This window comes from Pistacia vera, unplaced genomic scaffold (genome assembly GCF_008641045.1).
Source record: "Pistacia vera cultivar Batoury unplaced genomic scaffold, PisVer_v2 Contig71, whole genome shotgun sequence".
Classification (NCBI taxonomy): Eukaryota; Viridiplantae; Streptophyta; class Magnoliopsida; order Sapindales; family Anacardiaceae; genus Pistacia; species Pistacia vera.
Window position 1 is genome coordinate 342,083 of NW_022196568.1, and position 14,507 is coordinate 356,589.

A 14,507-nucleotide genomic window follows, 5' to 3' on the forward strand; every position below is an offset into this window, starting at 1 on the left:
ACTATGATCGTTTATGCAGTTCAGAGGGGGCAATTGGAGGTAGTAGTGAATCAGCTCATGTTTTTACGGATGGATCAGAGTTGCACATAGGGTATATTGACAATAAAGAGGAAGTGTGAGGGAAGCTAAAACTTGTTGCCGTGAGAGGTAATTTTGAGTTCATCACCAAACAGTCAAATTCATTGGTTATGACGGTTGCATCTGGTGACCGAAAGTGCAAGTGGCAGGTTTATTGTAGAAGGTTGGCGGAGTCAAAAAAATTTATTCTTAGCACTATACCCGTGAGCACACATGTGGTTTAGGACATATTTCAGGTGAGCATCGACAAAGCATCCGCTGATGTTATTGGACAATTTGTCAAAAGTCGGTTCGTAAAGGAAAATGTCCATCTCCTAGAGACATTCAGAGACTTGTGCGACGAGTTGGATGTGCTGTTAGTTACTGGAAATGCTGAAAGGGAGACAACATGCACAAGATTTTGTGAGGGGCCACCGGAGCACGGGTATGCAGTATTAGAAGCGTACCGTTATATGCTTGAGTTGACAAACCAAAGTAGCAAGACGGCTTTGAAGTGGGACAAGAATATGATGTTTAAATATTTTTTTATTGCTTACGGTTCTGCTAAGGGTGTTTGTAAACATGAGAAAGGTGTTGGCTGTTGATGGGTTGCTTTCTGACGGGAAGTATGGAGGTACATGGTGGTGACTACTGCACAGGACAACGAGAATCACACATATCCTGTTGCATGGTGTGTGGTTGACTCTGAGAATGATGAGTCGGGACTTGGTTTTTTCAGCAATTAGTACGATAGTGCCTGACAGTGACGAGTTGTGCATAATATCCGATAGGCACAACTCTATAAGAAGGGGATTGCCACTATTTACAAGTCAAGCAATCACGGATTCTGTATGAGGACCTTGGTGAGAACATAAAACAAAAGTTTAAGTGTGTGCCTCCTCAAACATACTACATGGTTCGAGGGAGCACTTCCAGCAAATCCGAATCAAGGATGATAGAGTTGCTAAGTATCTTAAGTATGATGTTGGTTTCAAGCGATGAAGTAGAGCTTACTTTCCTAGAAGAAGGTTTGATGTCATGATCACGAATGTAGCAGAGTCCATAAATTCGAAGTTGTTAATAAAAAGAAAGTTCCAATAGTTGCACTTTTTGATGCAATCCAGAGGACATTGTCATGGTGGTTTCATGAGCGTCATACGGAGTCAGATAATTTTACTATAACTCTTGTTCCGTCAGCTGAAAAATTATTGCGAGACCGTATGGAATTGTCAAATGCACTGTTTGCCTATCCTCTTAATGCTCAAGAGTTCACTGTGCGCGGCTATGGTCCGGATGCCTTAGTTAACCTTGTTAGTAAAACTTGCAGTTGTAAAGTGCTTAACATTCAACGTTTACCTTGTCCTCATGCACTAGCAGCACTGAAACACCAACGGAAGCCGAATTTTGGTTCAAGAATTTACATGGAACTTTGCTCCCCTCTCTATATGGTAGATCACTACATGCTAGCTTATTCAGAAACAATATATCTAGTGCCTCCAGAAGAGCAGTGGGTAGAGTCGCCAGAGTTGGCTGATATTATCATCCATCTGCCATTCAAGAAGATAGTTGCCATTCAAGAAGACAGTTAAGGGGAGAAAAAGAGTTAAGCGTATTCCATCAGCGTCTAAGGTTCCCCGGAAGATGAATAAGTGCTCAATTTGCAAGCAACCTGGCCACAAGAGAAGCAGTTGCCAGAAGTAATCACATGCAGATCCAGAAAATTAGGTTCGAAGAAAGATGAAATTCAGGAAGTTGCGAAGGCCAACCGTTGATGAGTTATTGTTTTCAATTATTGATGTTTTAAATTTTATTGTTACCTTTAATAAATCATTCTTTATATTTCTTGTTACATGGCCTAAATATTTGTTGGTGATTTTAGTTTGGAATTAAGTTGTCAAATTGAGGAGAAAGTATGAAATTAATACGTGTTGGTAATTTTAGTTTGTCAAAATTTAGGAGAAAAGCTGGAAAAGTATATATTGCCCATGATCGCTTAAGCGACTAAGTATATCACTTAAGCGACAAAGGGTTTTTCAAACAGGATCGCTTAAGCGATATCACGGATTGTTTAATCGACCAAGACAAAAAGACAAGAATCGCTTAAGCGATATCTCGGATCGCTTAAGCGATCATGCACCTGGGCAGATTTGATTCTGCCAATCACATGATCGCTTAAGCGATCCACGATCGCTTAATCGACCAAGTGAAAAAGAAAAGAATCGCTTAAGCAATATCTACAATCGCTTAAGCGACCTTGTGTAAACGAAATTACTTTTAGTACGATCGCTTAATTGACCAAAGAAAAATTTTAAAATTTAACAAATACACCCCCACCTACCCAACTTCCTAGATTCAGGCTACCACTGTCGGAATCCTACCGGGAAAGGGCGTTACGACGCATAGCGATCGGATCAGGCAGATAAGTGCCTTTTCCGGCCAGATTGACCACGGATGTGGTCGGAAAAGGCTAGATCACGGCCAGATCTGGCCGTCGACGGACGAAAAGTCCACATCTGGCTGTCTACGATGGCCAAATATATGGTCGTCGTTTTCGGTCAATGATGCCCAAGATTTGGCTGTTGTTGACCGTCAATGTCAACTATTTCTTTGAAAGTCGATGACGGCCAGATGTGGCTAGAAAATGTCACATCTGTGAATCACCGGCCATTTTCGGTTATTTGTAGCCGTCGGTGGTAGCCGAAATCTGGGAAGTTGGGTGGGTGAGGGTATTTTTGTTAATTTTTAAACTTTTTCAGGCGGTATTAATGAAATTAATTCAGTTAATGGGTTTAAAATTTATTAAAAAAATACTAATATTTCCTAAATAATTAAAAAAAGAAATATTTTGGGAATATGATTTGTAATATTTATAGGAATATTCAACCAAACGCACCCTTTATGTTCTGAATAAAGAAGAAGAACATATGTTCACTAAGATTCCATGGTTATCTTTGAAATATAATAACGGTCATGGTCCACTGAATGAATCGTAAACCCCATATGTTTAGCATAGATGTAAACATTCTACACCTTACATGTTTCACACTGAAGTAAAAGAACTATATATTTAATATAAATATNAAGGCCAACCGTTGATGAGTTATTGTTTTCAATTATTGATGTTTTAAATTTTATTGTTACCTTTAATAAATCATTCTTTATATTTCTTGTTACATGGCCTAAATATTTGTTGGTGATTTTAGTTTGGAATTAAGTTGTCAAATTGAGGAGAAAGTATGAAATTAATACGTGTTGGTAATTTTAGTTTGTCAAAATTTAGGAGAAAAGCTGGAAAAGTATATATTGCCCATGATCGCTTAAGCGACTAAGTATATCACTTAAGCGACAAAGGGTTTTTCAAACAGGATCGCTTAAGCGATATCACGGATTGTTTAATCGACCAAGACAAAAAGACAAGAATCGCTTAAGCGATATCTCGGATCGCTTAAGCGATCATGCACCTGGGCAGATTTGATTCTGCCAATCACATGATCGCTTAAGCGATCCACGATCGCTTAATCGACCAAGTGAAAAAGAAAAGAATCGCTTAAGCAATATCTACAATCGCTTAAGCGACCTTGTGTAAACGAAATTACTTTTAGTACGATCGCTTAATTGACCAAAGAAAAATTTTAAAATTTAACAAATACACCCCCACCTACCCAACTTCCTAGATTCAGGCTACCACTGTCGGAATCCTACCGGGAAAGGGCGTTACGACGCATAGCGATCGGATCAGGCAGATAAGTGCCTTTTCCGGCCAGATTGACCACGGATGTGGTCGGAAAAGGCTAGATCACGGCCAGATCTGGCCGTCGACGGACGAAAAGTCCACATCTGGCTGTCTACGATGGCCAAATATATGGTCGTCGTTTTCGGTCAATGATGCCCAAGATTTGGCTGTTGTTGACCGTCAATGTCAACTATTTCTTTGAAAGTCGATGACGGCCAGATGTGGCTAGAAAATGTCACATCTGTGAATCACCGGCCATTTTCGGTTATTTGTAGCCGTCGGTGGTAGCCGAAATCTGGGAAGTTGGGTGGGTGAGGGTATTTTTGTTAATTTTTAAACTTTTTCAGGCGGTATTAATGAAATTAATTCAGTTAATGGGTTTAAAATTTATTAAAAAAATACTAATATTTCCTAAATAATTAAAAAAAGAAATATTTTGGGAATATGATTTGTAATATTTATAGGAATATTCAACCAAACGCACCCTTTATGTTCTGAATAAAGAAGAAGAACATATGTTCACTAAGATTCCATGGTTATCTTTGAAATATAATAACGGTCATGGTCCACTGAATGAATCGTAAACCCCATATGTTTAGCATAGATGTAAACATTCTACACCTTACATGTTTCACACTGAAGTAAAAGAACTATATATTTAATATAAATATAATAACGGTCATAGTCCACTGAACGAATCGTAAACCCTATATGTTTAGCATAGACGTAAACATTCTACACTTTATATGTTTCATGCTGACATAAAAGAACTATATGTTTAATATAAATATAATAACGGTCATAGTCCACTGAACGAATCGTAAACCCTATATGTTTAGCATAGACGTAAACATTCTACATCTTTTATGTTTCATACTGACGTAAAAGAACTATATGTTTAATATAAATATAATAACGGTCATAGTCTACTGAAAGAATCATAAACCCTATATGTTTAGCATAGCGTTAATCGCTTAACCGATGCTCTGAAATACAATAAATAATATCCGAATACATAGGATCACTTAAGTGATCCTCTGTATTTACACAGTCTATTAAGAGATCCGTCTGTATCGCTTAAGCGATTCTTTGCTTTTACTCCTGGTCGCTTAAGCGATCGGTGATCTAGTCCGCGGCAGATGCCCAGATCGAAAATCGCTTAAGCCATCCATTTATATCGCATCCATTTATATCGCTTAAGCGATTTTTGTAAAAGACTCTTGATCGCTTAAGCGATTTGAGATCGCTTAAGCGATCTTGGCCAAGGCAAAATGAATTTGCCCAGATATATGATCGCTTAAGCGATCCATTTGTATCGCTTAAGCAATTTTTGTAAAAGACTCTTGGTCGCTTAAGCGATCTCAGACAGAATGAATATCTGCCCAGATCTATGATCGCTTAAGCGATTCTTCCTAAAAGAGTCTCTATCGCTTAAGTGATTTGGGATCGCTTAAGCGATATTTTCTGGGGCAGAATGAACATCTGCCTAGATGGGTAATCGCTTAAGCGATCTCATGTATCGCTTAAGCGATGCTTCGTAATAGACTCTTGGTCGCTTAAGCGATTTGAGATCGCTTAAGCGATCATATCTGGAAAAGTCTTGGTTGTTTAAGAGATATATGTGGTCGGTCATATACGTAATTGTTTGGTACCATGCCATTCTTTAAGTTAATTAATTTCAAAATGACTGTGATTGGGAAACATTTGTACATCACCCATTTCCCTCCCAAATCCGAAAAGAATTTGTATCACAAAATTAAGTAATTTATATCAATCTAATTCATCACAAATCAAAATATAAGAGACATCAATGTAACCTGTTTATCGAAACACAAAATAAAAAATAGGCATGGGATGCGGCAAATATCGAAATATACGGACAAGCTAACCATTAGCCCCAACTGTGGTGAATCAAATAATCACACCAGTATATCACACGTTGTAGTGATACACAAAATGAAACAAAACGCTAAAAAACCATTATCTAACTTGGGTGAAGCAAATGATCACACCATACATAGTAAATTCAAACTGCTAATGAGATATCTTATATGGACAAAAAAAAATATCTTCCAAATGTTAGATCCAATTCTTTACAATGATTCTGCAGGCACAAGGCTTTTGGCTGCCGCAAGAAGAGCCACAACACAAGAATTTCCTATACATTGCCTTTAATTTACTTTTTGATGCTAAAGAGTTTAATGTCACTAACACCTTTGCACAATCCCTTTATTGCAGATGCCTCCTCCTGCCAACTAGCCTTTGAGAAGTTTTTGAATTTTGTTTGCCAGCAACCTCTCTGAGATCATGGTTTGGTACCATGCCTTCCCAATAGCCTTTATTGCAGATGCCTCCTCTTGCCAACTAGCCTTTGAGAAGTTTCCTCTCATTGTTTGCTAGGAACCTGCAAAATTATCCGGCACACACCTGCAGAGGCGTCAACTTTTGTAAATTAAAAAAAAACATGTAAAAAAGTTACAGAGTGTGTAGGTGAGAAGTTCACTCAGTCCGTGTCTTTCGGTAAAACTCTATATAAGCATGACACCTGTAGCATCAGCACCACAACCCAAGTATCAACATCAACATAACATAAACTACAAAATTCAAAGTCCAACTTTCATACCTTTTGATTGGGTTCTGCTCACTCAAAACGGATCCATTTGCCCATGGAAGTAGTCGATAGCCCAGCCCTCCCAACAGTCTCTCATTGTTTCATCATTCAAGTCGTCCATCGGGGTGTTGGTCATGTTGAACTCAATAAATTTCAGGGCATATGCCCCACATTCAGCACTACAATAGGAGGAAGACATTAGTATTAGAATAAACTTATAGAACAATTGTATTATGTAAGTTAGTTTTATACAAAATTTACCTTGACTCATTTATTGGGCCGGTAGAGCGCTTAATTGGCCACTTTCCGGTTAGTACTTGATCACCGAAGTGCCCAAACATCCTGCTGTCACGCAACAGCTGTCGGAACAACCTGGACAGTGGCTCCAACTTGACCTCCAACTGCTTGTCTCGACAAATAGTTGGGCTGCAGTCAAGGATCTTCAGCAACCCCTCTTCTAGATGCGCGACGACTGCTATCCAATGCATCTGTTTGACGAGGATGATGCAGTATACTCTTTTAACAAAGGCCCAACCATGGCCATATTTGGGCCGATCCCCCCGTATATACTGCATAATCCTGTCATCAAAATGAAAATCATCAAGGATGCAATCCAACTGTTGTGGGGCCAATCTTTTTCGCTTCAGTCCTTTTGCTGCACCACTAGCAACAACATTTTTAATTAAAGTGCGATATGCCGAAACAAGCATTTGGCCAAACGCCACATCGGTGATGGCATAGTAAGGATACAATAGATCACAATCAGTAGTCTGTCATAGCCTCATCAGTGCTAATATCTCATCGATGTGCTGCATCAAATAAAAATAACAAGATAAGTATGGAAAACATAGGCAAAAATAAGGAAAATTAAGCGAAAATAACTCACTGAGTCCTCAAGCCACGTGCCCATCATCAACAACTTCTCAAACTATTCCCGGGGATAATCTCCTGTCTTACACTTTATATAGGCATTACTTCCTGATCCATTGTAATAGGCATAAAAGAGTTTTTTCTTTTCCTCTATTGGCCTATACAAATCGACATTTGAGTCCATTTTCTCTTGCCCACTTCCTCGCCCTTCCTCCATTTTTACATCCCCGCTTTCTTCGCCTCCCACCTCGCCCTCCTCCATTATCACTGCCCCACCTCCTCCACCAACCTCCTCAACCTCCTCCATTTCTGGTTCTTCCTCAATTTGTTTCTTAATTTTCTTCTTCTTTACCTGTGTCACTACCATGTAAGGCGATTTCACAAACTTACTCTTTCGGCTCATTCTTTTCAGCCCAGTATGCACTTTAGCCACCTTTAATTCTCCACCAACTTCCTCCTCTATTGTACTAACTTCCTCCTCCATTATACCATCTTCCTCCTCCGCTGTACCAACTTTCTCTGCCAACTTATCCACTTTCTCCTCCACCCTTTTCATGCACTCTTCTATCTTGTCAAACCTGTCATAAACGGCTGTTGTAAAACTCTCAAGTAGGCCGTTTATGAGGTCAACCACCTCATTCTCCCGACGTCGATCTCTCGGCAAAGCGGTACTTGTTGTATCGGTTTGCTGAGGTATACGAACCTCTTTCTCCCTCTTCTTCTCCTCATCCTCGGGCCTCCAGCCCATTGGAGCTTCATAATCCTCGGCATCAACCACGTTGTCAAGCAGTGGCCCTACAATTGCCGTCACATGCGTGACCCTTTTTAGGTCCCGCATCAGGCGGTTTATCTGTTCATCCCTTTCATCATCCAGTGCTTTGAAAGATGTGACATAGTCCTCTTCCGCTTCATCCCCAGTGGCGGTGAGAAAGGGACGGACGACTCCCTGCAATAAGAAACAAAATCAATCAGATTGAAGCGACATTTTAAAGCAACTGCATATTCAAAAGCTTAATCCTTTAATCTTACCCTAGCCGCTTCAATCTTAATGTCTATTTGGTCGTAGTCTCAATGGGTACACCTCTCGACATGCCACCGCAACATCCTAGGAAATTGCTGTTGCACATCCAAACTGTTGCTCCTCCCCCTAACCTGAGCGAAGATAGGGATGACCTTATACATCCAAGCCTACATTGTAAAAAAACAGTCCATATCATAATTCAAACATATATATTATAAAAAATATAACAGAAAGCTATTAATATTTACCTGCATTGCCCATAGGAAGCCAAACAAATTATACGTGCTTGGTTTATCCTTCCTGACCCATTGGGCCTGCTTTAACGCCATGTTTGGTTTTTTCAAGCTGTTGATGGTTTGCTCAAATGATATCTATCCCCACGGATAAGAATTAAAGAATTCCAAGTCGCTAGCAAACAACAACCAATCATTCTCAACAGCTTTTGTTGAGTCACCAACCAATAAGATAGAATGGAAAAACAATAACAAGCACACTTTTATCTTCTCTCCATTATTAAACCGAACTGTTTCTAGCCTCTCCTCTAAAACGTGTCCTGTAATAGACTTTGCCCCCTGCAAAACCTTCTTACGAAACCTTATGGCTCCCGGACTAGTCCTTATTGCCTCTGCCTCTGCTTTATCTGGCACTTCCCCTCATCCTAAGCCCGTCACCAAGGTATACTCCATCATCCCAAACCGTAGTGGCTTTCCGTCCACCACAAACCACATTTTTTTTTTTTTATTGCATTTTACTGAGTGCAGCAACATGTAATGCACTCCCTGCCCCTAAAATGCCTTTTTCCAATTTGTTCCGATTCTTAAAAACTGACCGAAACAAGTGCGACAGAAATCTCTTGCACCATGCCTCATTCCAGCTAAAATGTCCCTTATTCTGTCAAAAATATCCCAACTCGACCTCACCGTCACCCTTGCAGGGAAGTAGGGTACCTTCTCACTTATAAGCTCCAACTCGTAGTCTCTGCAGTTTACGATCTGCACAATCGATATAAACAAAATGTCAGCAACAAAAATAAACCAAAACAACTAATAAACAAAATATCAGCAACAAAAAATTACCACTGTAGTCGCTTAAGTGATTTCGGATCGCTTAAGAGATCTTGACTCTGCCTGGTGCAAGATCGCTTAAGCGATCTGAAATCGCTTAAGAGACCAAGAGTAAACTGAAAGAATCTCTTAAGCGATACAAAAGATCGCTTAAGCGATCTTATATCTGTGATTCTGCCTCGACAAGATCGCTTAAGCTATCTGAAATCGCTTAAGCGACCAAGAGTAAACTGAATCAATCGCTTAAGCGATCATGAGTGCGATCATGAGTAAAACAGATTAATCGCTTAAGCGGTACAAATGTCGCTTAAGCGACAGTACAAGCAATATTCCCAAAACAACGTACCCTTTCTTCGCTGGCCTCCTCGTTGTCGCCTGAATCCTCGGACGACTCCTTTTGGCCTGAATTCTCGCCGGAATCCTCCTCCTGGCCTAAATTCTCGCCTGACTCCTCGTCTTCAGAACCGTTTGCCGATTCTTCCCTCTGTTCTTGTGCCGCCGGGGTCTCTTCTACTTGTGGACCACTTTCACTGATCGGATGATCCACCGGAGCAGCCATTGAACTGCTTGTGCCACCAGAATCTAGGATTCGAAGTGGCGTTGGGTTTTCCTCCTCATTGTGAGTGTTAGCCACGGTTTTGGATTGAATTTGGTGTCAAAGTTTGCAGTTTCGATCGGAAATGTGGACTATATCGCCGAAAATCGCAAAGATTCCATTTAGGGTTCAAGAAATCGATTTTAGGGTTCAAGAAATCGATCGGAAATCGCCACTATATCGCCGAAAATCGCGACCGTATTTGGTTTAGGGTTCAAGAAATTGATTTTAGGGTGCAAATTTGTGCAGGTTCGATCGGAAAAAATCACAGTCTCCCTTTGGTTCAAGAAATCGCTTTTTGCCCTAATGAATTTCGATTAAGCGAGGTGAATAGGTGGGGCTTGTTTTGAGAAATTTCAAAATTTAAAAACTTTCATTATTTATGATTCGGCCCACATATGTTTTAATCTTTTCATTTTAACCAATTTTACGTGTTTAATTAATCCTAACTATGCCACGTCATATTCTCTAAATTAAAAAAAAATGAAAAACATTTTCAAGGCCATTTTCTTAAATCGAAACTTGGGATGGCCGGGCAGCTAAATTTTCTCGAAGTTTCTTATCTATTTTGGGAAATAACAACCCGCACCGGCACCGAACTCGTGTCATCTGGATATCGTAATAGATGGGTATTGTGGTCATTTCGTATGAAATGTTTTTGGTTAACATGATGTAAAATTGTAAACAAAACTTTCTCTTATGTTTTAGTTGTACTTTATTCTTAGTGAAAAATATATTTTCAATTTCATCACCCAATTTAAGAATATTTTCTAGCACCCCACAACTTATAAATAGTTTACTTCGATCCTCATTTTGTCAATTCTTATTAGCTAATTACCATGATATCATACAAAGTTACAAACAACATTTTTATACAATATTTCTCGTACAATAAAATATAATGGTCATTTCGTATGAAATGTTTTTGGTTAACATGATGTAAAACTGTAAACAGAACTTTCTCTTATGTTTTAGTTGTACTTTATTCTTAGTGAAAAATATATTTTCAATTTCATCACCCAATTTAAGAATTTTTTCTAAACCCCCAGAACTTATAAATAGTTTCCTCCGATCCTCATTTTGTAAATTCTTATTAGCTAATTACCATGATATCATTCAAAGTTACAAGCAACATTTTTATACAATATTTTTCGTACAATAAAATACAACAAAAGATTCTGATTTTAAATTAAAAATAAACTTTTACCTAATCATTTTCTTATTATCATATATATTCTTCAATAGTTTTTTCAGCTTTTTGTAAGGTGCTTCCTCCACTTAATTGTATTGTTTACTTTGTGATAGCCTGAACACTTAGTTGTATTCTTAATCGCATGGCAAGGAAGATGTAAAAAGATAATGAAAAATTCCAAACAAAAAACATATTGTCTATCTTGTATTTCAAAAACACGACTAAGGTAACACAACCAAACATGTAACATCTTAAGAAAGCCAATGCTGGCCAGAACTGGATATCAAAAAGGAAACATTTTGATATATTCAATATGTTGGAAGTTATCGCTTCTTTTTTCCACCTTTTCCAGATTTGGAAGGTCCAGCAGTTGACGACGTGGATGCTGGCTCCTGCTTCTTAGTTCTACCGGGATGTCTAGGTACCAACTCTGCAACATGAAGCATCAGCTGTTTTCCTGCAATATAGTCACATCAAAGTCAAATGAGTTTGCTGAGGCTAAAAGACAAGTAGCATGAGCTATTTTCTTGTAATATGTTGATGTTCAGCCTAAAAGATACACATCCATGAATAAAGATAACTTTCGTTCAGTCCAAATGTATAAGTTCAGTCCAAATGTATAAGTCGCTCCAACAAATTCAGCAAAGAATTTTTCTCTTTATTTATAAAGGAAGAAATGCATTGTCATTCAGATGCATCCCTATGACTCAGCTTGTAGTTCTACAAGACTGTTCTGTATAGTTCTATCTGGTAGAAAGAGTGATGTAAATGCTAAAAACTAGTTCCGTCAAATTAAAGATAAAATAATGGATCATCATATAACTGAATTGGAAGGTCTCCTAAGCAGCAGTCAACAGCAACAACCTAATATAAACAATTCATGTTGTCCGGTTAGTCCAGCAATACTATATTAACAAACATGTTATCTCGTTGAAATATTGAGTGATTTTTCAATTTAATGATAAAAATAATGGCAAGCAAGGGAATTCAAGGGCAATGAGGATTAAGACATATCCTCCTCATTATTCTGCTGAAAAACAAGAATAATCTATTAATTTCCAAATCACTTGTTGCACTGAGAAAAACAATTTTGAAGATTATGCATCTAAATATTCTGCCAAGAAGCAACTTCTTTCAAAGCTTCCACTGCTAAAAGTTAACAATGCCTTAAAATTATTTGTTCAAGGAGTGTGAGTTCATAATCTATGAGCACAAAGAAAGAGTAGAAGAGTTCGGGTGATGCAAGACAAGAAAAATGTAAATAAGAAAGAGGAAGGAAAAAAGGGGAGATAATAAGAACCTAATTAAGAAAACTAAAATCTAACTTATACAAGTAAAAAATAAAACTCAAATCTCTATATTCTGAATATAATCCTAAAATAACTACTAAAATCAGGTCTTTTATAGAGTTACATTGTTTAGTATTTATGGAAAGAGGCAATGATTGCATCAAATGAAACAATAAAAAGAAAGCAACGAAAGTGCTCTTGAGAGTAATTATATTGAGATTTTAACCAGTGGTAATACCCGGCCTATGTGATGAAGTTTCTGGATCTAGTAATCATATAAATAAGCACTTCCACATCTAAAATGTGGGACAGATGGAAAATTATCACAATGTCAGTTTAAATTTTTGTAAAAAGAGCTAAAGAACTCCAGCAAAACTTTTTCCAGGAGAAACTACAATTGAGAGTTGCAGAAACCCAGCTGCTGAATGTCACAACATGATGGCTTATTGAAATTCAATGACAGAAATGGGAAAGAGCAGGCTTATAACTGTGCCGTAACAAAATTACTAATGCAGATTCCCTCCCTAGAAGGCGAAGCTGTAAAACAACGAAAAATGATGGACTGTCCAATCTCCATCTCTCTATTCATCAATGTACATATATACAAATATGCTTTTATTTTATTTCATTTTACTGAGACCTCCATACTTTCAACACCATCAGCTCCCCCAATCTAGATGTTATTAATCACTTTCTTGAGCCAACTTCTAAGTTTAGACACTACCATTACCTTCACAACTCCTTAGTCGTATTTACCAACAACTGGCTTACTCGAGTTGATGGAAAGTTGATAGATTTATAAAAATGCACCCGGTATTCCATTAAATGCAGCCAGTATGCTAAAAGTGGTCCTCAATAAAACATTGACACCCACAGGAAAAAGATTCATCAAATCTATGATTTGGGGAATCAATTATTTAACAGCCTGCTGATGCAAGGCACTAAAGAGAAACAGTACAAAATCAAAACACTGGAAGGGGAGAAAAAATAAGCTCATTATTAGCAACTAATTTAACAAAATATTTTGAAACTACAATTTTATGCTAGTAACCAATTAAGTCCAAAAACACATTCACGCCTTCACTAATCATTCATAAGTATTTCTATTCAAATAGGATATGAGAAAATCATTGATCCAAAAGACGAGCAGAAAAAATAGCAACCAAAATACAGAAAACTATACTTACTAGAAGAAATAGCTGGATTGTAGAAAGTCCCATCTTCCCTCCTCAGTTTCACCCTCACTCTCCCTCTTTGCATGAAATCCCGAGGATACGCCTTATCAATCTTCAATAATAAAAACACTAAAATCAATAAAAGATCCAATCAAATAAAGGGAATTGAATGGGAATCAATTAATTAACAAACCTCAATTGCATAGGGGATTTTCAAATGGTTACAGCAATCACCAATCTCAACACAATTAGGGTTTTCACATGCTTTGCTCACGCTAATTCGCCGCCCTTCGGCTATTGTTTTCTTCGAGTTTAAGTAAACAGGATATATCACAACCCATTTCTTAATATCTGCCACTTCCGCATCCATAACCCCAATCAAAATCTACACAAATTAAAACGTAATTAAATAAATCGGATCAGGCTGTGAACATGCAATTTTAAAAAGAAAAGAATACATACAAGACAGATCAGAGAAGCTTAAAGATCTTCAAATAGAAATCAGGAACCTGAGAAAACCCTTGATCGTTTGTAGTTCTTCACTGTCAACTTGCGTTAAAACCAAAACCCACATTTTAGATTTATTTTTATTTGTTTTTTTTTCAATGGGAAGGCCCGGGTTTTTACACCGGGCCGGGCAAAGTCTTAATAAGGCGGTATAACATAATGACGTAAAGTAAAATTTAGCGATATAACAATTATTAAAAAAAAAAGAAAAAAAAAAAAGTAGCATAACACGATACCCCATTTTTACGTGATATTTTTTATAACATATTAATTGACGATATATGTTTGACTAATTTAAAATTAAAATTAAATTTTTATCTAATTTTTTATAATAATATATAATTGACTAATTTAAAGTTAAAATTAAATTTTTATTTAATTATATCTAATTAC

At 37.6% G+C, this 14,507-nt stretch overlaps 1 protein-coding gene across 1 annotated transcript; it reads right to left on the reverse strand.

Annotated features, from left to right (window-relative positions):
* Positions 1 to 11,298: 11,298 nt before the first annotated feature.
* On the reverse strand, positions 11,299 to 14,190 carry LOC116114324 (signal recognition particle 19 kDa protein). Its single transcript, XM_031400473.1, has 4 exons — positions 14,117 to 14,190; positions 13,801 to 13,992; positions 13,620 to 13,719; positions 11,299 to 11,600 (listed from the first exon to the last, which is right to left on the reverse strand). The coding sequence occupies exons 2-4, from the start codon at positions 13,975 to 13,977 to the stop codon at positions 11,467 to 11,469; spliced, it is 411 nt and encodes a 136-aa protein (XP_031256333.1). The 5' UTR covers positions 13,978 to 13,992; positions 14,117 to 14,190; the 3' UTR covers positions 11,299 to 11,466.
* Positions 14,191 to 14,507: the final 317 nt, after the last annotated feature.